We start from the raw sequence: 24,847 nt of genomic DNA on the forward strand, positions 1-24,847 counted from the left end.
GGAGGATGGGTTAGCCTGGTGATGGGTATTAAAGAGGGCACGTTCTGCATGGAGCACTGGGTGCTATGCACAAACAATGAATCATGGAACACTACATCTAAAACTGATGATGTAATGTATGGGGATTAACATAACAATAAAACAATTTTAAAAAAATGTAGTAGTCTTTGTAAAGTTCTTTCCTTCTGTGTTTTTACCCTCTAACCCTGTATGCTGGATACAACATTAACATCTTCCTGCATAATCCAGGTATTTTTGTAATTTTTTGGAAACTTATTTTGCCTCCAAAGCTTGCTGTCTGCATGACCACTAACAAACTACTTAATCTCGTTGACCTCAATTTCTTCATATCTAAAATGGGAATAATAATGAACGGTATCTTAAACATTTGTTGTATTTAATGGGAAGATCAATGTGAAGAGTTTAGTCCAGTACCTGACACTTAGTAAATAGTCAAATATTAGCTATAATCTTTAGGTTGGAATTATCATTTATTACCATCATCCTCATTTTATTTGGTCATAGAAGGGAATCTTAATGCATAACTTCACCATCTTCTAATACGCAACATGATTATTAAGAACTCTGGTGCGATACTACAGCTAATAAACTTTAGTTAAATTACATATTTGAAAGCTACTAAGAGAGTAAATCTTAAAGGTCTCATCACAAAAAAAAAAATTTCTAACTATGCGTGGTGATGGAAGTTAACTAGGCTTATTGTAGTGACCATTTTGCAATATGTGCAAATATCAAATGTTGTACAGCTGAAACTAATATGGTGCTATATGTCAGCTATCCCTCAGTGAGACGAGAAGTCTGGTGACAATCTAATTTCCATTCCTATGTAAGTAAGCTGTTCTCTTTCTCCCCAGTCTTGTCTCCATCACTGATGTTTGGAAAATTCACAATGACACACATGCCTTGCTTGCTTCTTCTCTCACCCGTAGTGCTAGGCACTCAATTTAGCACTTTCAATCTGGACATTATTTTTTTTCCAGTTCTGAGGATTTTTTTTGTACTACTTCTCTGATCATCTCTTCCCTTTCATCTTCTCTGCCCTATTTCTGGAACTTCTTACTGGGTGCTGTACTTCTAGGATTGGCCCTCTAATTTTCTTGTCATTTCTCTCCCACTTCCCATATTTTTATCTTTTTATAATACATCCTAATATATTTTCTTTCTTTATCTTCCAAATAATCGATTGAATTCTTCACTTCATCTATCATGTTGTAAACGCCCATCAGAGGGTTTCATATACTCTGATGATTCCCATTCCATAGCCTTCTTTCTTGCTTAATAGATCCAGTACTTCCAAGTCTGTCTGAGAAGCTGATGGTTGTTCTTTTATATTTTCTTCTGTTATTTTCATTGCCTTCGTTTTCTCCGAGTTCCTTTTTTTCTGGTTTGTTTTGTTATGGCTGTTGTTTCTTGTTTTCTCCCACTCTATCATGCATGTTGGTGGCTTTTCTCTACTCGGTCTTAGTTATCAGCTCAGATTTATCATTCAGCCTGGAGCTGAGGTCTTCAGTCATCACCAGGCATCTAATGAATCATCCAAACCAGATTCCCAGAGTCTACACTGTAGGAGAGCCTCAGAACACCCATCTATAATCTCCTGTGGTGAAGCCTTGAAGGGTTGGGTCAGAAGAAACTAAGTGAACCAGTCTGATCCTTTTTAGGCATAGGGCCTCCCTTCTCCTTCAGACAAGACTCTCTGCAAGACATCCCCAGGCACTCCTTTATGACCCCCAGTCAAGCCCATGTCATACCTTTGGGGAGAAATGTGATCCCTATTAGCCAGCTTCCCTTGAATTTCTCAGCGTTCCCAGGCAGTTTTCCTTCCTAAACAGACATCACAATTTATTCCAAATTTTTTATTTAAAAAAATAATTTTTCTCCAAACCCAAACAAAAACAGTAAAACAAACAAGGGCATGTTTTCTGGGAAAAAAAACAAAACAACAACAACGACAAAAATAGGGGTGCATTGGTGGCTCAGCTGGTTAAGCATGGGACTCTTGGTTTCAGTTCAGGTCATTATCTCAGGGTCTTGAGAATAAGAAGGCTTCAGGCTTCAGGTTTTGAGCTCAGCAGGGAGTCTGCTTCCCCTCTCTCTCTCTCTCTCTCTGCTCCTCCTCTCCCCCCACTCATGCACACTCTCTTTCTCTAAAATAAATAAATAAATCTTTAAAAAACAAAACCAAAAAAACAATGACACCAAATCAGAAGAATTTGATGAGCATGGATCAGGGCACAGGGCAGGAAGATGAGAACTGAAACTCATAGGAAGGTGACATTTAGTAGACAGGGTTTTTTTTTTTTTTTTTAATTTATTCATGAAAGTCAGAGAGAGAGAGAGAGGCAGAGGCAGAGGGAGAAGCAGGCTCCCCGCCCAGCAGGGAGCCCGATGCGGGACTCAATCCCAGAACCCTGGGATCATGACCTGAGCCGAAGGCAGATGCCCAACCATCTGAGCCACCCAGGCGCCCCAGTAGACAGGGTCTTGACCTGATTGATGCTCAGATATCCTAGCTCAAGGGGCCCTGAAAAGAAAAGGTACAAAGCATCATTTTGGTGGGAAATGGGCATCAGCAACCGAATGTTGAGTAGTTCTGTGGAAGAAATAAATATACTAAGAAAGAAACTTTAAATATTAAGAGTCAAAAAGGAGGTAGAAATATTAAATTCCTTTCAGAAGAAAATTAGGAGCAACATTCCCATTTTTAACAAGAAACATTAAAATACAGCATGTTGGGATGCCTGGGTGGCTCGGTCAGTTAAGCGTCTGCCTTCGGCTCAGGTCATGATTCCAGGGTCCTGGGATCGAGTCCCGCATCGGGGTCCTTGCTCAGCGAGGAGCCTGTTTCTTCCTCTGCCTGCCGCTCCCCCTGCTTGTGCTCTCTCTCTCTGACAAATAAATAAATAAAACCTTTTTAAAAATAAATAAAATAAAATACAGCATGTTGTTGGAGGGAGATTTACTTTCCATCACATACCCTTTTGCCAGACTTCTGTGCTGTTTAAATTGGCTGCCAGAGACCCCACCAACCAAGCAGGAACAGAAAGTCTGGGAGCTGTGGAGGTGCATGATCTGGTATGTCCCCGTATCAGAAGAGGGAAATCGCTCAGCTGAGCAGCCTCAGGGCAGAATGAGCAAGAGAGGCCAGCCCCACAAGGCACAGTCTTAGTGCAATGTCACAGCATAGAACCTCCCCCTTTCCCTGGGCCAGCTCAGATCACATCTGGATGTGGCAACCATTCCCCTTCATTGCACAGAGTGGCAGGTGTGGGGAAGTAGAAATCAAAAAGGAGGCAGGCAGTCCCCACAGGGCACTAGTGCATCCTGCAATTCACTCGCTGCCCTTAGCCATGGCTCATGCAGGTGAAGTAGGTGTGGCAGTTTTCCCAAGAGTACTGACAGTTCTCTTGGCACAGAGACATGTCCACACCTACTCTTAGTGCTCGCTCTGGTCCACCCGCTGGATCTAGTCTCCAGGTTAAGGGAATGGCATAGAGGCAGGTGTCCCAGATGAAGAGGCATTTGCAGGAGGGTGCCATCTCTCTATGTGGTTCCAGTGAGCCTGTACAGGCAAGACATGTCCTTGTGGGCTTCCTGGAACAGCCAGAGTTCTTCCAGGGACTGCACTGCTCATGCAACTTGTCCCCGAGTCTGGCTTTTCCTTGTAGTACTTGGCATCACTCTGGACATGAGAAGTTCAGTTCTTGCCTGCAAAGTCCAAGGCTGGGTGCCCCACATCACAACTGCCAAGACCAGAAAGAGTAGCAACCGTGCTGTCATTGATCAGGCCATGTCTACCCTGAATCCTGAAACAAACGGACTCGGATTGTCAAATCCTCCAAAGATTGCAGCAAGTCCAGTCTCTCTGGACACAAACCTTATGCTTAATCCTTTATCTTTTCAAAAAAATTTGTTTCAAAGATAAACAACTTAATTAAAAAAAATAAAAAGTATGTGCTCCCAGTTCATCAAAACAAACAAAAAAACAAATGACCAATAAAATAGGAAAAGATACTAAAAATTTTTGTCAATGTTTGAACATGATTACATCATTCTGTCTTTGTTATAAGAATAAAGGGTGGAAATTAAAATTTTCTCCAGATCTCATATTTTTATTGATTTTTTGAAAGCCTGTAAAAGACTTTCCCTTGGTCCATCTTATTCTTTTCTTATATCAGAAGAGCAAGGTAGGCTCACAATTTCAAAATGAAAACTAACTCAAAGAAAGAAGAGCCAAAATATATTCACTTCTTTAGTCACGCTACCTATCTTCTTGGATTCCTACTATCCACAGTCTGATTTATTTTGGTATTGAGTTCATGCTAATATCTGAAGATGTCAGTGTGATTACTGATGTTATCTTACTATGATGCTCTTAAAGCTGGAGATTTCTATATTTAAAAACAACATCACACCTCACAGTTAAAACTAAAATTATTTTAAAGTATAGGCTAGCAGGCTACCCATCACATTTTCTGACTTTGCTCTGATATAATTCTTAAATCATGTTGTAGAAAGAGATGCATTCAGCTCTGTCCTCTATAAAGAACAATAGGAGGCAGAAGAATTTTAAAATAGAACACCATGGACACCTGGGTGGCTCAGTCAGCTAAGTGACCGACTCTTGATCTTAGCTCAAGTCTTAATCTCAGGGTCTGAGTTCAAGCCCTGTGTTGGGCTCCACACTGGGCGTGAAGCCTACTTAGAAAAAAAAAATAGAATACAAGAGAAGCATTGAGGATGACGTGTGGTTCATGCACCTCTGAAATTTATCTCCTTCATGTCTTCAGCAGGACTTTAGGGTGGGACCCCAAAGAATCAGAGTTCCATCTCATAGACATTTAATGTAACCAGGATCTCTGGTAATAGGATATCCATACTTTTTTTTTTTGAAGATTTCATTTATTTATTTGACAGAGAGAGAGACAGCGAGAGAGGGAATACAAGCAGGGGAAGTGGGGGAGGGAGAAGCAGGCTTCCCGCTGAGCAGGGAGCCCGATGCAGGGCTCGATCTCAGGACCCTGGGATCATGACCTGAGCCGAAGGCAGACGCTTAACGACTGAGCCACCCAGGCGCCCCAGGATATCCATACCTTTAAGACCTTTGTAGGTCCTGAGCATTCTTTGAAAGCCCCACCTATATTCTTATCAAATCCTTTAAAATGCACCCATGTCATAAATATTTATTGAGCATTGTCCTAAGCATTGTTCCAGAAACTTGGCATATAGTAGTGAACAAAACTAAGATCCCTACCTTTGTAGAGCCTGTATTCTACATAATTTATATACAACTCTAGAGGAGTCAGGTTGAATTAAGTATACTTGAATGGTTGACATGTCATATTAGGTAGCGGGCTTGTACACAGGTTAGGCTAGACTCTGCTGAGGCAACACACAATCCCCCAAATCTCAGTGGCTTAACAAAACACAAGTGTGTTTCTGACTCACTACATGTCCAGTGTAGGTTGGAGGAGCTCTGTTTTCTCGGGAACCCAGACTTCAGAAGGCATCATCATCTTGTAGCTGCACCAGTGAGAACAAAAGACCTCTTCAGTCTCTATAACTGAAAAGGAGTAAATTAGAGAATCATGCACTGGCTCTTAAGTGTTTCATACCAGAAGGGACAAGAGTCACTTGCAGTCATAGCCAATGGCAGAACCAGCCACAAAGTCCTGTCTAACTGCAAGGAAACTAGGAAATGCAGGGGAGCTCAGGGTTATTCATGAGCAGTAAATGTCCCTGCCACGAAGCTTATCTAATATTTATTGATTTTATTTGTCAGTTTTCCTCTTATAGTATAGAGCCAGTCAATATTTTTCCAAGCCTCAGATATTTGCACGAAACGCCCATAGACCCTAACCACTGTTGTTACAATGGTTTATATTTACTGAAAGTTTGTTATATGTAGGCAGTGTTTTTGGTGTTTTGTAGGCATGCATAAATGTGCAGCTCATCTATTCTTCACAACAGGTACTAATCCTGTCCACATTCTATGGCTGAGGGGATGGAGGCACAGAAAGGATGAGTCACCTGCCCAAAGGCACACAGCTAGAACATGGCAATGCCTGAGTGTGTACCACCTAGTTTCACTCCCTTTAAGACATGAAGGCAAAAACAGCCTGTGGGACATGCAGTATTTATCTTTTCTGCCTGTACCAACGCTTATGGTAACAATAATGAAAGAAGAGAGAAGAGGAAGGGGATAAGCAAGATCCTTCCTGCTCAAGTCAAGCCCAGTACTGAGTAACTCATTTTCCTGTGGGTGCCTTTCTACCCAGCACAGTGCTATAAAGAAATGGGAGAAATAGAGGTGGCCCATCCTTTGTAACCGACTCCCGTCTACATTCTTGTAAAATGGCATAAAGCACTTACTCAACCTGTGCAGCCCGAATGGAGTTAATTTTGTTTTCAAATGAACATCTAATGTGATTAGAGAACAGAAGTTATTAAACAAACAGATGAAGTTCACTGAGGCAATGATTTTCATCATTGTGCTTGAAACAAACATAAATGTAGCCTACTCACCTGAGATGTTGCTTTACCCCAAATGTAGCAATCAGAGATCTGCAGCACATCCATGAGTCAGCACACCCATTCACCATGCGTGTTGTTTATTTCTGGGTTTGTACTCAGTGTGTCACCAAGGTAGGCAAACAAGACTTAGAGTACACAAGCATTAGCACACACACGCCCATGACCTAGAGCGAGAAACCACGCTTGAGGGCCTGTGCTCTGCCATCCCACTTATACAAAGTTCCAGCAGTGGCAGAACTTATTTATAGTGACAGACGACAGAATAGTGACTACCCCTGGGAGGAGGCACGAGGGAACATTCTGAAGCAAAGGAAATGTTCTAAATCTTGAACTAAGTGGTTTACACATTAAAAATTCATCTAAGCCCTTAAGATTTGTGCAGATGTATATAAAGCGTACCTCAGTAGACTTACCTCACTCCCCTACCTCACTGGAAATCACTAGTCAGGTAGTGTATGATTCCACCATAACAGGGTCACAAGCCAGGAGTCACCTTTACCACACTTTTAGCTGGGTGATCTTGGCCAAATCACTTCATCTCTCTACATTCCAATTTCCACATCTGTAAAAAGGGCTAGTCACTGTGCTTACCTGCAGGTGTTCCTACCTATACCCCCTTAGCCCTAGACACAAAAAACTCTATGTTATATTCATTATTTCATATATTTGTGTGTATATATCTAAATCTATATTTCAATGTTATGAACTTCATGGTCCATCAATACAAGAGACAGAATCATTAGCATCCAACAACTGGTTGATATTTCCTAAAGGCAGGAAAAACTTAATCTTCAAACAACCCCAGGGATGAGTTGGGGGGTGGGGGGCAGTGCTCAAGGAGCACCTGTAACTCCAACCTTGAGAGTTGACCTTGTACAAGTTATGGATACAAAAAGGCAAGAAGTGGGGAGTAAAGGGAGCCCTGCTGCTCTGGAAGCCTGTGTACCTAGCCAGGTCCAGGCCACTGTGCTCGGTTATGTAGGTTACACACTGCACAATGTCAGGGTTGTAGTCCATGTAAATGGCGTCCCCTGCAGTTGTGTTGGAGGGGATCACTGTGAGAAGCACTGTCTCACCCGCTGAAGGTCACACCTTCTCCAGGAGAACCTCTCAGGTAGGATCTCACTATGGCTGCCTTCACCTGGTGATTTCTCAAGTGAGCAAAACCCATCACTGCAGTGGACTTTGTTCCATCCCTATCAGAGTGTCCGGCTCCGTTCAACTCCACCCACTAATGATCCGGGAACACCTAAACCCAGTGGAGCCCCTGGACAGCCACAGGGATGGAGGTGTGAAACTCTGCAACTATACTTGGGCGGGGGTTGGGGATCCCTGAGCTGAGTCATGTGAGTCACACACTCCCCCACTGTGTCTATAGTGGTACCAGTAGTAAAACTGATAAAAACTGTAACTGCAGCTATTAGGGTGCCCAGAAAGGTCCAGGACATAGGACTGGAGTCTTATCATATCAGAATGCATCAATATCTGTATTTTTTTAATTTGTAAAACCTCAGAAAAAACAAATCCATTATGCAAACTTTTTTGCAAATTTCCCCATCCTCTGACTACCAGGTGAAGTTAAAAAATGGTGAACCAAAATAAAAAAACAAAACAAAACTGTTTTCTCTTGGAAATACAATCCTGAATTTTATTGTCCACTCCAATGTTACAGTGGGGAGCGGGGGTGGGGGGGACACATCCAGGGCTTACAGCCCTCCTCGGGGGACCCTTAGATCTTTGGGTGGTGCAAGGTGGGGGCCCAAGGCTTTCCAGTGCTAAGAGGGGGGATGCTTTCTTCTTCCATTATAATCTGCTTTCTCCCTTACAGAAACATGTTAATTTTAGAAAACAGAAAATAAGGATTGCCTCACCACAGAAATGAATCCAGTGGGACAGCTCATCCATTTTTCTCACTCTCTTATTTTTCCTTTTTCTCTTTATTCTTTTATAAAACTTAGTGGATTTGCTAGTGAAGTTGATTATTAAGGCAATTTTTTAAAAATTGCTCAAGAGATTGTTCAAATTTTCATGAACATCCACATGGGTCCTACACCCACCCTGGGAAAATGAGACTTACAGCTTTTTGAGAATATACAGATCGAGGGAAGTGGGGCAAACGTTGAAATTTCTTGCTTGGCAAGTTCTGCTTTTGTATTTCTCAAAGTGCGAGTGTTAGAGTAGATGCGTGTATGTAGTATATATTTTATTGTTACTATTATTGGGGAATAGTTCATGAAATAAGGGGGCCTCTTAGCCCCAGTCCATAGCTCAGAGCATAGTGGATATCTTGTTTATTGATTTTGACCAAACTGAATCCCTGCCTAAATGTCCAGAGTCACCTGTTGTGAAAGCCTCAGATAAAAACGGTTATTATAATTGGTGTCATGATGAGAGCAGGTGAACCAGTCTATCAATGACATCGGGGAGGAAAAAGGATGAGTGTGGGCTATAACAGAATAAAAAGTACTTAAGAAATGTAACAACCAAATGCAATATATGGACGTGGTTTAGATTCTGACTCAAATAAACCAACTATAAAAGACACCTATTATATGATACTTTTACCATTATTCTATTATGGGGAAGGGAACAGGAGCTTTTAATGTCCTTATCAGTTTACCAGGGAAATGATAATGTCTGATACTTGCTTTAAAATATTTGCAGAAAAAAGTGTTGGCCAGGGGCATATGGAAGCAACAAAGTGTTAATTACTGAAACTAGATTTTAGGAGTTCATAGCACTATTTTCTTCATTTTTGTGTATGGTTAAAATTTCCATAATAAAAAATGTTTAAAAAGAAGCATTGGAGGGGCATCTGGGTAGCTCCCTCTATTAAGCAACTGACTCTTGATTTCAGTTCAGGTCATGATCTCAGGGTTGTGAGATTGAGCCCTGCATCAGGCTCCACGCTGGGCATGGAGCCTGCTTAAGATTCTTTCTCTCCTTCTCCCCCTCTGCCCCTGCCCCCATCTCTCTCTCTCTCTCACACAAAAAGGAAGAAGAAGAAGAAGAAGAAGAAGAAGAAGAAGAAGAAGAAGGAGAAGCAACAATGGAGAACAAAGAAACTGGTGAACATAACAATTGAATGAAAAAATAAGTAACTAAATCTCTTGTACAGAAGAATCCTAAATAATTTATGTAGATGCTCTGCCCTCAAGGAGGTGAAACATAGCTTCCCACCCCTTAAATATGGGATGCTCATGGTGACTTCCTTCTAAGAAGTACACAGTGGAAAAGAAGAAAAGAAGAGTAACTTTGGATAGAACTAATGAACAAGCTCCGGCCAGGTGCTCAAGGTCAACATCATCAGTGACAAGTCGTGCTGACAGCAGGTACCCCTGATATGATGTGATGAGAAGGGCACTTCACATCTGTGGGCTTCCTCTCCCAAACCCATAATTCCTGTCCAACCATGAGAACATCAGACAAACCCAAACTGAAGGACATTCTACAAAACACTTGCATAGTGTTTCTCAAACTTATCAAGGTCATCAAAAATAAGGAAAATCTGAGAAACGATCACAGTCTAGAAGAGTCTAAAGCGACATGATGACTGCATGTAATGTGGCATCCTGGATGGGATCCTGGACAAAAAAAGGATGTTAGGTAAAAACTGTAAATCTGAATAAGTATGGGCTTGAATTCATAATAATGGATCTAAATCAATGTATTAGTCATGATCAGTGTAGCACTGTATTAACAATAGGGAAAACTGGGTACGGGGAATACAGAAACTCTGTGATATTCTGGCAACTTTTCTGTAAAACTAAAACCATTCTAAAATAAAAACCTCATTTTAAAAAAATGACTAGCTCTGAGGAAGTGAAAGATACAAATGTAAAGATAATGTAATAGCAAAACTGACTCCAGGTCACTTAAATCAAAGTCACTGGGGGTGAATGTTAGGCATACTTAGTTTCTATAGTGCCTGAGAAAGAGACAGAGCCACAGAAGGACAGAGAAAAAGAGAGATGCATATGTAGATGTTATGGACTGAATTGTGTCCCTCCAAATTTGTATGTTGAGGCTCTATCCCTAACTGTGACTATATTTGGAGATAGGGCTTTAGGGAGGTAATTAAGGTTAAATGAGGTCCTAAGGGTGAGGCCCTAATCCAATGGGACTGATGTCCTTAGAAGAAGAGAATAGATCTCTCTCTCTCTGTCTCTGTCTCTCTCCGTCCCTCCCTCCCCAGGCGCACAGAGGAAAGGCCATGTGAGGACACAGTGAAAAGGTGACTGTCTACAAGCCAGGAAGAGAGAGATTTCACCAGAAACCCACCCTGACAGCCCCTTGACCTGGGACCTCTGGCCTCCAGAATTGTGAGAAAATAAACTCCTGGTGTTTAAGCCACCCAGTCTGTGGTGTTTTGTCATGGCGGTCCAAGCTGCTTTAATACAATAGATGCATGGTGACAGGAGTGGCAGACGGGAGACAGGAACACAGTGATTACACTCTATAGACTGTGCATTGTTTGGGACTGAAATAAAGTTACCGATTACCTTCATCAGGCATACAATTTATATCTTCGTACATGTTGAAGAGTAACTAAAAGGGAAAAATAACACCTATTTTCCTCTACTCTCCACACTTCTGACACCAAACGTGTGAGAGTTTTCCCCGCACTAACTTTCCAACTCTCCAGACACCAGTTGGGTGTCCTAGAATCCAACTATGACATTAACTACCTGGAGTGAGTGCAGACCCCGCAGGTTAAGGGCTTGGTCCTACAAGTCTGCCCCCACTTCAGATGCCAGTGACAGGTCTCAGGATGTCTCCCGTACTTCTGACAACTTGGCTACAAATTGGAGGTTCCCACAACCCCCTCCTCAAGTTCAATAATTTGCTATAACTGCTCATAGAACTCAGGGAAACACATTTATTGATTCATTATAAAGGAGATAATAAAGGATACAGATGCAGAGATACATAGGGCGAGGTCCAGAGGCGTTCCATGTGTAGTGAACTTGGGATAAGTCACCCTCCTGGCACATGGCTATGTTCACCCAGAAGCTCTCTGAACCCCATAGTTTAGGGATTTTTATAGAGGTTTCATCACATAAGCATGACTGATTATTAATTCAATCTCCAGCCCCTCTCCCCTCTTAGAAGGATGTGGGTTGTGGCTAAAAGTTTCAAGCTTCTAGTAATGCTTGGTCTTTCTGGTGACCAGGCCCCATCCAGGAGCCTGCCAAGAGTTGTCTCATTAGAACAAAATATGTTTCCATCACCTAAGAAATTCCAAGTCTTTTGGGAGCTCTGTCACAAACCAGGGGTAGAAACCAAATATATACTTATTATGTCACAGTAACCAATGAAAGAATAAAATAGGATGTATATGATCAAAACTGGTGGATGGAAAACTAGGAAATAAAGAAAGCTCCATATATCCAATGGAAGGCAGGAAGGAAGTGGGGGGAAGCAAAGACAGAGAAAAAAGCACAGTAAATGAAGATCACCAAATAAGATGGTAGAAAAGTGAATGAAAATATATCAGTAATCACAAATTCACCTTAAAAATGAAAGGTTTTAAGAGGCATGTAAAATCTAGTGATACAGCAAGGTTGAAATAAAAGGATGGAAAAAATCTACCATGCAGATCAATCTGGGTCCCAGTAGAATCCAAATCAAATGGTTCAAAAGACTTTAGGGACAACCCACAGAGGGAGGTAGAGGTAGATTCAGGAAATAAAACAGGGATGAGAAGCAGGGAGAAGCTGTTGGTACTCAGGGTGCCTGGATGGCTCAGTCGGTTAAGTGTCTGCCTTTGGCTCAGGTCATGATCCCTGGGTCCTGGGATTGAGTCGCGGACTGGGCTCCCTGCTCAGCAGGGAGTCTGCTTCTCCCTCTCCTGCCCCTCCCATTTGTTCTCTCTCTCTCTCTCAAATAAATAAATAAAATTTAAAAAAAAAAGAAGAAGCTGTTGATACTCTCAGCCTAGACATGACAAGGGGAAGACAGTTTTGCCAGACCTCAAAGGATGCCAGAGCCTGGGAGGAGGGGTCTCCATAGCCCTACAGTCATGGCAAAACATAGCCCATGCCCGATAATGCAGTTTAGCATGAGGGGGAAGAAGCAAGAGATACTTGACCTCTCTTCTCCATTCTTATGTCTCCTGCCTCCCCTTGGCAGCCTAACCACGGGCGGTTAGCAAGAGAGCCTGCATGGTACAGTTTGTGGGCCAGCAGAGGAGAGAAGAGAGAAGGTGGGCAAAGTATTCATGCCTGATAAAAAAAACTTTAAGACACAAGACACTGTTAGGCAGGGAAAGGGGGTTTGCATAATGATAAAACAATTTGTCTAGAAGATATAACAAACCTGTAGCTATATGAACCTAACAACATCGGCTTCGCAGTATATAAAGAAAATACCACAGAGGTTATACGGAGACAACAACAAATATACTATCATAGTGGAAGATTAACATATCTCACCCAGAAAGTGATGGATCCAAAGCACAAGAATTTTCTAAGTCTACAGAAAATTTAAACAACACAATAAGCTTCATATAAGGGATATGTAGAGCATTCTAGTCCCAAAAATTTAAAACAAACAGTGTTCCTGAAAACCATACAAATGTCTTTCACTTGGTGGATGGATAAACAAACTGCATTATATCCATATAATGGAAGACTATTCAGCAATAAAAAGAAATGATTACTGATACGTGTAACAACATGGACGAATTTCAAACACATTATGCTGAATAAAAGAAGCCAGACTAAAAAAGTCACGTACCTACGTGGTTCCATTTATATGACTAGAAGAAGCAAAATTAAAGGTACAGAAAACAGATGAATGATGGCCAGGAGCTGAGGGTGGGGGAGGGGTGGACTGCTCTGGAGGGTGATAGAACCGATATGGCTCGAGCAAAACGCACAGAACTGTCCACCCAAACCAGGAATGTTATTGCATACAAACAAACTTTTAAATTAAATTTTAAAAACATAGTCTATTCAAGCTCAATCAAAGAGCGACATAATTGACCACGTGCATGGTCACAGAAGGAATCTTAAGAACCATGAAAGATCAGTATTATACACACCCAATCTTCTAACTATAGTGCAATAAAAGTCTAAGTCAGTTGTAAAAATTTAGCTCCCAAATGTCACACCTGTGGAAACTAAGAAAACGCATTTTAAAAAAATCAGTGGGTCAAAGAATATCATGATGGAAATCACAAACTATTTCAAGCTGAATAATGACAGCAATGTTAAATATGAAAATGTGTGGCACGTAGCCAAAGTGACACTTGGAATAAAGAGCTGAGTCAGAGAAGACAAGAGTTGTTGTTGTTGTTGTTGTTTTAATAATAAGGTAACCATTTTGTTCAAGAAGTCAGAAAATGGACAATGACAATTTAAAAAGTGGAAAGAAGGAAATAATACACATGAGAACAAAACTCGCTGTAATTGCAAACAAGGCACACTGCAGAGAGGACTGGTAATAAAATGACAATAGGATTGTGGCTGCCAGCCAGACAAGAAAACTATGAAAAGAATGCAGAATCCAATCAGGCAGAAAAAAAGATAAGTTGAAGCTGGTCACGTGGAAAAGGAAATTAGGCATATTCCAGCGAGGAGTGCAGAAGTTCATCCCCTGAAATCAAGTGATTAAAAAATAGAGAGATTACAGTGAAAATTGGTGCTCAGGGGAAGCACTTGTTTATAAATCTCAACCCACCTGAACGGCTTGGTTGGGCCTGCCATGCCCATGGATCCTGGCATAGACAGGGCCCCATCCTGAGAAAGGGCTTGGTATGTGCTGATCTGTGGCTCAGGTAGAATTGGCCTAGGACAGTTCTCAGGACACCAAGGGGCTTTTATTTTCATGGGTTTTACCTATCAATATTTAATGTATTTGAACTTAAAAATACTTTATTCACTTAAAAATAACAATAATAAATTCAATACAACATCGTTTATAAACAACGTAAAATGAGTACAACCCAAATATCCACAAATATGGAAAATCATGAGTGAACCGAGCTTCATTTGTTCAATGAAATACTATACGTCTTATTTCTAACTAACTATAGTTAACAATATAGATAAATCTTGGGGAAAAAAAAAACTTGAACGGAAAAGGCAAGTGGCAAAAGAACAGAAGATACAATACCATTTATGTAATTTTTTTCATTTATGTCATTTTTTTAAGGTAGAAAAAGAATTAATTGGTAGAAGCAAATCTTTGAAGGCCAGGCTAACTTTAGACTTACTTCAGCAAGCAGTGAGAGCTCATTGTTGAATGAGAGAATCATCAAAAGATTTTGAGCAGGAAACCCACACCTCTGCTATAAGATCAGTCTGGCAGTTTCTTAACCTGGAGTGCACAGACAGAATGCAGGGTGTTTGTGTCCTTGCAGGGGAAAAAAAAATCTTTATTTTTAGGAAATGGAACATTTAAGTGTAGTAGACAAAGCACAATGTTATTGGCAGGACCTGTGACTTTGTCACCAACAAAAATCATAGATATTTTCATATCACAGTGTAGTTGTAGTGCATGTCTTTAAATATCCTTTAGCTCATCACACTTTGAAATTAGAGTAGACTTTGGGGTGCCTGGGTGGCTCAGTCGGTTAAGCGTCTAACTTCAGCTCAGGTCATGATTTCAGGGTCCTGGGACTGAGCCCTTCATCAGGCTCCCCACTCAGCAAGAGGCCTGCTTCTCCCTCTCCCTCTGCTGCTCCCCCTGCTTGTGCTCTCTCTCTGTCAAATAAATATATAAAATCTTAAAAAAAAATAAAAGAAAGAAAGAAATTAGAGTAGGCTTTAGATCTACTGCTGGATCTCATTACTTAATAAGTTGATAAAGAAACACATATATATTACATCCCAAATTTCATTTTTTTTTTTTGAGACAGAGAGAGCACGAGCAGGGGATGGGGACAGAGGCAGAAGGGGAGAGAGAATCTCAAGCAGGCTCCATGCCCAGTGCAGAGAACAACGTGGGTCTCCATCTCACAACCCTGAGATCATGACCTGAGCCCAAATCAAGAGTCAGTCGCTTAACTGACTGTGCCACCCAGGCATCCTCCTAAATTTGATTTTTAAAACATTTCAAAAATGCATTTCAACATAAAGATTTCTTTTGTAATTCTGTGTTTCACTTTGTACATTTTAAAAAACAATTCTGGGACAGTCCATAAGCTTCACCAGACTGGCAAAAGGGTCCATGGCACCAAACAAGTGTGCAAAGTCAGATGGCCAAGAGTGGGAAGGGGAGAGCAAATGCGTGAAGGCTGCTACAGCAGTCTGCTCTGAGGATTGCAGGGCCGGGGGCGGGGGAGGGTGTGAAGGACATGAGGCATGCTCAGTCCTACAGCTCAGATGGACTCATTTCCTGCCCTGCCCCGGCACCTAGCACAGTGCCTGGAACATAGAGGCCACCAAGTCAAATTTGTTACATGAATGGAAAATGTAACTGGCATGGGAAGCCGTTGTGAAGGAGGATATAATGGGCTGGTCCCGCGAGTGGGTTTATGAGGTTAGAAAGAAGGAAGGATCAAGGGGGATAGAAGCTGTTGCATCTAACCCAGCTGCATTCCAGTGGGGTCTGGATGTCCACTGGAGCAGGTAGGAAGGATGGAGACTTGCAGTGAGCCCACCGACGGGAAAGGATAGCCCAGAAGCACACAAAGGTCTTAGTTTTTAATTTCACTGATCTTGTTCCAAATTTGCCTTTTCTCCTTTTTACATGGGATGCTTGAGCCATTGCCACAAAGCACATTTGTCAGTCTTCCTGCCTGTCTCCACAGAAGCAGGTTAGGACGAGGCTTTTCCCAGCCCAGAACTTCTTTTGCAAAGGATGGCTTGCCTATATGACACCGCCCAGGCAAACCCTGGGTCTGGGGCCAGCATCAGAACTAAAGAAAAGACAATTGGATTTCATACGAGTTAATTTTATGCATTAACTTGACAGTCTCATCGCATGCCCACATATCTGGTTAAACAGATAGTGGCAGAGTAAGGCGAACTCTCTCCGCCTGATTGTCTTCAAGCCAGGACATCAGTCTTTTCCTGTCTTCAGACTTGGACTCAGACTGAAACCTACACCATCAGCTCTCCTGGTTCTCAGAACTTCGACTCAGACTAGAATCACACCACTGGCTCTCCTGGGTTTCCATCTTGTCAGCTGCAGATCTGGGGACTTCTCAGCCTTCATAACCATGATCGATCAATTGATCGATCTATCAATCTATCTATCCCCTCTTAATTCTGTTTCTCTGGTGAACCCAGACCAATGGAAATGACCTTTGCCTATAACCCTTCACCAATGAAAATGTTACAAAACAACTGTTACAAACATCATAAATTCAGAGATAAATTGCTCCTTGTGCCTTATTAAATTTGCTAAATCAACAAAAGAACATCAGGAAAAATGAGGTAGTGAATTTCAATAGAACTTAAGTTTGGCTGAAATGGTAGAGGTGAGGACTGTTTTGGAGGAGAGCAGGAATTAGGGTTGTACACACACACACACACACACACACACACGTGCTCCACGTCCTTCTTGTGCACTCTTCATGACCTACAGCAATTTGACTTCCACCCTGACGCCCCACTCTCAGAGCTGTACCCTTGGTCACCTCTAGTCTCTAAATTCCAGCCATTCCCACTGTGCTAATGATGTACATCCCTAGCCTTGAGCTTTCCAAAATAATGGAAACATCGCAGGCAGTCTGTCTGATTTCACCCAGTGCCTGCACATCACACATTATAAAACTGAGCATCTTAGAAACCTAGAGATGTGTGCAGAGTCATGTATGTGCTGGTAATTAGCAGAATTGAGACTAGAAGCCAGGTTTCCTGAACACCACTCTCGCACTCACTTGGATAACCTGGTTTTCCGTCTGGTCTATATCCTAGTGAGCTATGAACTATCTTCAATAAGATATCCTCTGTTCCACTCAGACACAAGAAGCCTCAACATACATTTGTAAAAATGTTGAGTCTTAAGTGGATGACTAGGGGAAAGTATTTGTTGAGTCTTAAGTGGATGACAAGAGAGTCAAGGGGTTGATATTCTTAATTTGTAAAAGACTGTTCATTCAACACATGTTCATTGAGTGCTCACCAGGTGCAGTGTGCTAGACAGTGAGAATACAATGGAAAATAAGAATAGCACGGTTTCTCCTTGCACGGAGTTTACCGTCTAGTGGGCACAAACAAACTAAATCTGAAATTACCATTGGGAAAGGCAGTCGTGCACAGCTCCTAGCTTCCCTCATAGGAGGGCAGTGTTCCCTTACAAAGAGATCAAGAGCCCTTCGGACCTGTGCTGGGTATCGCTCTCTGCTCTGGAGTATGTTTTCCTGTCCCACGTTTGAACAGGTGTCGTTCTTTGTTCTGCTTCAGTGTGGGTCAAAGGCCCTCGGGCGTGACCTCAGCTTTCTGTTTTTCAGACACTGTGGGGGAGGACATGGGGTCCTTGGCCTGAAGTGTAGAGGGGATGTGTGTGCAGACCATCTCCCTGTGTTAGCCAGGCGGGAAGACCTGCTGAGCGTAGGAGACGGACACTGGCTATTGAAGCAGATCTTGCTCTGTCTCTTCTCTATGTGAGTAAAGTGCTGTTCCCCCAGAGCCTGTGTGAGTCATGTCTCTCCCAGCAAACCCGACACCTGCAAACTATGCAGGGACTTGACATCCTGGGACTGCTGCTCCTGGTGGGAGGCAACAGGTGCCACTCGCAATAAAACACCAGCTGAAGGAAAGGAATGCCTGTGGAGGAAGCACACCACTGAGGGCCTGACTCAGGTTGGATGTGTGACCCGGACTGAGGAGTGTCGGGAGCTATCCATGAAGTTCTGAGCTGAGAATGAAAGTATAAACACGAGCTAATTAGGGAAGGATGGAAGAAGGGGCAGGCACCACGGGCCAAGGAAGTTCTGTGCAAAGGCCCTGTGGCATATTTGAAAAACTGAAAGAAGGCTGGTATGCCCTCAGGGCATAAAGTGAGGCGCAGGATGTGCTCAAATAAACCCCAAGAGGGAAGCAGGGACCAGACAGTGCAGGGTTTTCTAGGTCACCTTGAGGATTTGAAATGAAAGATCATAAAAATCCACTGAGGAATGGACAGCCCAGAAGTTTGTTAAGGAGAGGATGACAGGGTGGGAGTTGTGTTTTAAAGAGATGAGGCTGGTGGCAGTGGAAAAAATGGATGCGAAAGGGAGAAAGTAGATACCAAAAGCTAAGTGAGACCATTGCCAACATCCAGGAGAAAGAGAGTGATAGCTTAGGCCAGTGGTTCTCAACCAGGGAAATTTCACCCCTCGGAAGACCCTTGGCAATCTTTGGGAACATTTTTGAGAGTCACACGTTGTGTGGGGATGTTACTGGCATTTAGCAGATTAAGGTCAGGAATGCCACTAAAATAAACATCCTACAAGACACACAAAGAACCCCCGGCCTGAAATAGAAATAGTGCCTAGATCGACAAACCCTGGCTCAGGCTGTGGTGGTGGCAGAGATGCAGGACACATTGGAGAGATAATTAGGAGGGTAAAGCCAGCAGTCCATAGTGACTGATTGATGATGAGGGACAAGGGAACAATTAGCAAAGAGAACCCTTGGCTTTCTGGCTTGCTCACTTGAATGAGTGGGGGTGCCATCCACTGAGACAAGAAACGCTGGAGAAGTTGATGGTTTGCTGGAGGAGGATGAGGAGCTCAGCTGGAGACCTATGAAACTGAGATGCCTCTAAGACATCCAAAAGAAATCAGGCCATTCGCTAGGTCTACAGCTCAAGAGGAAAAGCCTGAGCAGGACACATGCATTCAAGAGGCTTCCATGAGTAGAACGGAAGCCAGGGACAGGAATGAGATTACCGAGAAAGGGGGTACAGAGTGAGGAAGAAAGAGGGCCCAGGACAGAATCTTGAGAAACTCTTGGGAGAGGAGCACAAACCAGCAAAAAGCATGTAGGGGGCATCTGGAGAGGTGGGAAGAAAACCATGGCATGTCACCTCCCAGAAGCTTCGAGTGGGGTCTGTTTCCCCCACACCTTCTCCAACACAGAGCACCACAGATCTTTTTAAAGCTTTGCTAAACTGATCAGTCAAGAAAAATCTTGTTTAAAGATGTCAAAGTTTTTTTTTAATTTTTTTTTTTTAAGATTTTATTTATTTATTTGAGAGAGAGAATGAGAGAGAGAGAGAGCATGAGAGGGGGGAGGGTCAGAGGGAGAAGCAGACTCCCTGCCGAGCAGGGAGCCGGATGCGGGACTCGATCCTGTGACTCCAGGATCATGACCTGAGCCGAAGGCAGTCGCTTAACCAACTGAGCCACCCAGGCGCCCAAAGATGTCAAAGTTTTAATTGGCAATTTGGGGGTAAGTAATGAGATTAAGCATCTTTGCTATGTTTCCTGGCCTTTTATATTTCTTGTGTTATTTGCCCATTTTCCTATTCTAGATATTCCTGTTTTTCTAGATTGGTATGACCTCACTATATATTATGATTTTTCACTCTTTGTTATCACATTCTTACATATTTCCCCACAATTTATCTTTTTTTTTTTTGAAGATGTCTTTTTCCATGCAGTTGTTTTACATTTTTTTTCCTTCAAGACTGTTGTTGACTTTATCTTCCTGCTTTGATTTCATGCTGGAAGAGGCTGTTCCTTCCCAAAGATCATAAAAATGTTCTCTTATATTTTCTTAGGATATTAAATCCTTTTTTTACATTTAAACTTTTCATCTATCTAAAATCTATTTCTGTGACTGATGAGTGATTGGGATTTTTTTCTCAATTCAGTTGAAAAATGTCTTCTTTCAATCTCCTCTTTATGTTGAACTAAATCCCATATCCATTAATCTAATATTGGCCTATCTCTTTTCTATCTCTTTAGATCTCTTGGTATATTCCTGTGCCCAAACCAAGCTGTTTTAATTTACTGTAACTTTATAGTATGGTTTGATATCTGGTAAGACACATCTGTATCATTTTATAATCAATAAAAGCCATAAAGGTTTGCATACATATATATGTGTATGTGTTTGCTCCTAGGTGTGGAGGATTGATAGGGAAGTGTGTGTGTGTGCATGTGTGTGTGTGTGTGTGTTCTCACACATGGAGAGTTGATGGAGAAGTGCCTTTGAAAGACTAGGAGTAGTTTGGGACCTGCAAAGGAGTTTGAGACAGTGCCTGGAGCAGAGAGTCCCCAGGGAAGTTTGGAAAAATAAAGGAGACCATAGGTCTCTCAAAGGAGGCTGGTGCTCACATTTATGAAGCCTCTAAATTGAGGGAAGCAAAGAAGAAAGCTGGTAACATGGACTGATCTCTGTTACTTTAGAACTAGCACCAACTGCATTTCAAGGCCTCTTAAGCCCAGGACTTTCTCTCGCTCCTGGGGAATCACTCAGGATGTTAAGGTCAGCCATTCACTTATAAGAACCGAAGTCACTGACCTCCAGTGTAGGTAGAGCATCAGCAGCTGCTTGTGGGCTTATGGCCCCCTGGGTGCAGAGGCCCCTCAGCTTCCGGTCAGTTGCCTTAGCTTTCATTGGCCCAAAGCTTTCAAAGAAAGTAAGTCTTGTAATTCAGCAAGCATTCACTGACTGTCCCACATTCCCATCGCAGACCCTGTACAAATCTCCCAGCAAGGGTCCATTTCAAATAACTCAGGGTGAGTGACTGGTGCTCCTACACACACACACACAGACACACACACACACACACACACACACACACCTAGCTTGGAGCCCTTGTCTCTGGGCTCAGAGGTCTCAAATCAGGGGCATTCTCCTCTGAAGGCCCCCCGAACTCTTAGTGGGTTTGGCCCTATCTGCACAGGACAGGAGACAAGTGGCATATAGGGTCTAGTTCTCCAGGAGAACGGGAAGGCCCAGGACATAGCCCAGACTTTAGCTCTTCCTTGCAGCTATTCAGGAGCCACAAGGAAGGGTGGTCCAACAGAACCCTACTTAGGCCTCTTGGTGGATCATTCCAAGAGTCCTTGAGGTCACTCAAAGGAGCCAAAAGAGCCACCTGCTGATTCATTAAAAACAAGACTCCTGGGGCATTTGAGTCGCTGCATTTTTGTCCTATTTGACCTCTTCCAGGAAGAGCTTGTCCTGAATCTTAGCCTAATGATACTCATATAAAATGGGGTAGGGGAGGACACGGCTGAGTAACCAGTGAGCAGTCCTGGGGCATGGCTAAAGCAGTTGGTCTAAACTATACAACAGGGAATTTCTCTGTATTACTTTGCTCTCCTGGCTCAGGTGATTCAGGGACCAGTGCGCCTGCTAGCCTCATGCCCAACATTACAGGTGTTTATCGGCCTCCACTCCACGGAAAGATGGGGCACAGGGCCCACCTGTGCACACCCACGAAGTACCCAGTTTCTACACTGCCCTGCCCCCACTCCCCCTCCATGTAGGCTTGTGGGGAGGATGGAGGAAACCAAAAGAGAAATCAAAGGGTCCTTGGCCTTGGCATCGATGGAAGAGGGAGTCAGGCAGTGGACACCCTCCTGGCCTTGCCCAGGTAGGCCCCGGGAGGGATGGGGGTGGAAAGGACTGGAACAGTGAAGGTGAAGCATAGGTGGGGGGCCTTGACCCGGCCGAGGGGGCGGTCCCAGGCAACGGTTGCCCCGCCCCCGCCCCGCCCCGCCCCGGAGCCGCCCCGCCTCCCCTGCCTCCGCAGAGCCTCCCGCGAGCTGGCCGCCTGCTGCCACTGCGGCAGAGCCGCTCGCTGTCCTCCGACCGTCCGCGCGCAGGTGAGGCCCGGGGACCCCCTGCGCCCGAGCCGCCGAGGAACGAGCGGGAAGCTTCGTGGGGCTGGGAGCTGGGAGGGAAGGAAACGAAATCGGATTCCGTAGATGGCCGGAGGGAGGGGACCGAGAGGCGCGCGCCCCAATCCTGGTCGGCGGGGAGGTGGTCCCTGCCAAGCCCGGAGAGGTGGACGCGTCTTCACCGAGCGCATCTGCGGCTCCGGAGATGCGCTGGGGCTTAGCTATCCTGTCTGTGTGGAGACGCAGTTCCAGAGCGGGGCCTCCCAGAACCTGGGGCGCTGCATCCCGGGGGCCCGACATCCCTTTCCATCCAGCAGCTAAAAATACCCCTCCTGGGTCTTTCAGGGGCGACTCTGGGCTCGCAGGTCGCCAACACCCACAGAAACCTCCCTTGCTGCTGTGATTTGAAGAAGAGCCCTGCCTCAGCCCTGTGAATGTTGTTACTAAGAGGTGGAAGATTCCTTCTGCCCCGGTCGGTGTGTACAGGTGGAAAAAATCTGCAAGAAATGATTGACTTGTTTTTTGAAAAATTTCAGTTTAAAATCTCAGCAAACCTGTTCTTCTTTTCCTTACATCTGCGGAGGTGACACCAGAATTTAAGCCCAGCTTTGGGTTTATATCCAAAGGGCTCGGTTTATCTGTCGCCCAAGAGGTTTCGATTTGGAAGAAGTGAAGTGGGTTTGAAAGCGGGTTTTGCTTCGTGATAGGCTTTTCTGCTGGGACAAGAGTTTGCTTACGGTAGTCATTAGCTTTTTACCTGAAAACTGAGGACCAGGGGGCAGCCGCGTGGACTGCTTACGTATCACCCCCCTCGCACCCCGGACAGATGTTCTTTAGTCGTGCCCCCAAATTAGGCTTAACACCGCAAGTTTCTGGAACTGAAGTCAGGGGCCAGCGACACACTGTCATTCTGTGTTCTCTTGCCTACAGTTTGGGAGGAAAGATGTTCACGGTGCTGACCCGCCAACCTTGTGAGCAAGCAGGTTAGTATCCCGCAGCCGGCAGCCAGTGTGATATTCTCAAATCATAGTCCCGGCTTCAGCCCACAGTTCTTCATGCGTGGCCCCTGCGAATGGTTTTAACGTCTGTGGTTTGAGACTCAGTTGCTTACCAGGCTTTCACCACCAGCATTCCTCAGGTAGAAGTAATGCTTTTGATCAAAGCTACACAAAACAAGGACTAACATGCATGTTTCACTTAAATGGTTTTTCCGGTTTGCATAATCCATTAATTTGGCCGTTTGTGGTTTCCCTTACCAAGCTGCGCCTGAGGTTTGCTCGAGAATATTGTGGATTTTGTAATGAATTATAAAGTACTTAGATCTGTCCTCTACTTGCATCCCAGCGTTGTTGCTAGCACAGAACCTACAGTGTCCCGCACTCCCCACCCCCACCCTAGGTCAGCGTTCTTACCCTTGCTAGTGGAGGCACATGTGCAGAATTCACACACACACACACACACACACACACACACACTGCCAAGCTTGCCCTGCCTGCCTCTGGAGCACGTTTTGCAGTTGCTCATGTGGAAGCCCAGAATGGTCTGGCCTCTCCACTCTCAGGTACACACCTTGTAATTACAGTGTTTGTTCACTCCTAATGACAGCACAGCTCTGGGCTGCATTCCCTAAATGAATGAGACCTGGTCTAGTCCATTTTGCTTTGCGAGAGGCTTTTCTGGGGGGCCAGGATTTGCTGAAGGTAATCATAGCTATTTACCTGAAAAGTGCTGAAGCGCAGAGGATGGGGGCGGGGCGGGAGGCCGCACAACTGTGGCAGGAGAGTGCTTACATATCACCCCCCTCCTGACCCTGGACAGATGATCTTTAGTCCTGCCCCAAAACTGGGCATTCTTGTCTTCTAAGAAGATATAATTTTAGGCTGGTAGGGGCAATTTCTACACATCTTTTTTTGTAAAAGGAAATTGTACCTAAGGAGCTAGTTTACTTGGATTTTCAGGTTTTCCTCAAAGGACTTTGAAAGGTTTGATGAATTTTGACAAATGCACACATCCATACACCCCATAATTCTAGGAAGATATAGAGCATTTCTGTGACCCCAGAAAGTGCCCCTGTGTTCCTTCCCGGTGAGTCCCTGCTGCCAACCCCCTGGGCAGTCACTGTTCTGATTTCTGTCACCTGCCTGTTTTAGAACTTCACATGAATGAAGTCATTTCAGTATAGAACAGTATTTGTTTGTTTCTTTTTTAAAAAAATGTATTTGCTACTTTATAAAATTTCCATTAGCCCACACTGGTTTGGTAAGACCCAAGTAAATATCTGTTCAAAATCATCTAGTTAAGCAATTTTAGTTTAACTTTAATACATAGACATAGTCCATTATGGTAATTATATACTTCTATACAATACAGATATAATTATCTTTATTCAAAGGCTGTGTATTTAGTTGAAGATTATTCATAGGCTTCATTATTATTATTATTCATTATTATTATTATTTTGCTTTTAAATGGGTATAGTTTACATGTTCTGATTAAAATACAAAGGCCAGAGATCTGACCCCTTTGGGAGGAACATGTGGCTTGAGGTCTAGCTGTTCT

At 43.6% G+C, this 24,847-nt stretch overlaps 2 protein-coding genes and 1 long non-coding RNA gene across 3 annotated transcripts in view; 2 read left to right on the plus strand and 1 right to left on the minus strand.

The window, feature by feature from the left end:
- The window catches only part of RPL14 (ribosomal protein L14), a 145,296-nt gene that overhangs the window by 69,465 nt on the left and 50,984 nt on the right, over positions 1-24,847 (plus strand). The gene's annotated exons all lie outside the window — the stretch shown is intronic.
- LOC145717105 (uncharacterized) lies at positions 1,947-3,131 on the minus strand. The gene is made up of 2 exons (XR_014140134.1): positions 2,995-3,131; positions 1,947-2,909 (listed from the first exon to the last, which is right to left on the minus strand). It is a non-coding gene; the product is annotated as an uncharacterized LOC145717105 (long non-coding RNA).
- Positions 22,203-24,847, plus strand: part of ENTPD3 (ectonucleoside triphosphate diphosphohydrolase 3) — a 32,066-nt gene continuing 29,421 nt past the window's right edge. The window contains exons 1-2 of the mRNA XM_006738756.3: positions 22,203-22,273; positions 23,219-23,271. Of these exons, the coding sequence (XP_006738819.1) occupies positions 23,232-23,271 (40 nt within the window). The 5' untranslated portion in view covers positions 22,203-22,273; positions 23,219-23,231. The remainder of the gene's footprint in view (positions 22,274-23,218; positions 23,272-24,847) is intronic.

Source organism: Leptonychotes weddellii, chromosome 1 (assembly GCF_054177405.1).
Source record: "Leptonychotes weddellii isolate Sample4059 chromosome 1, ASM5417740v2, whole genome shotgun sequence".
NCBI lineage: Eukaryota > Metazoa > Chordata > Mammalia > Carnivora > Phocidae > Leptonychotes > Leptonychotes weddellii.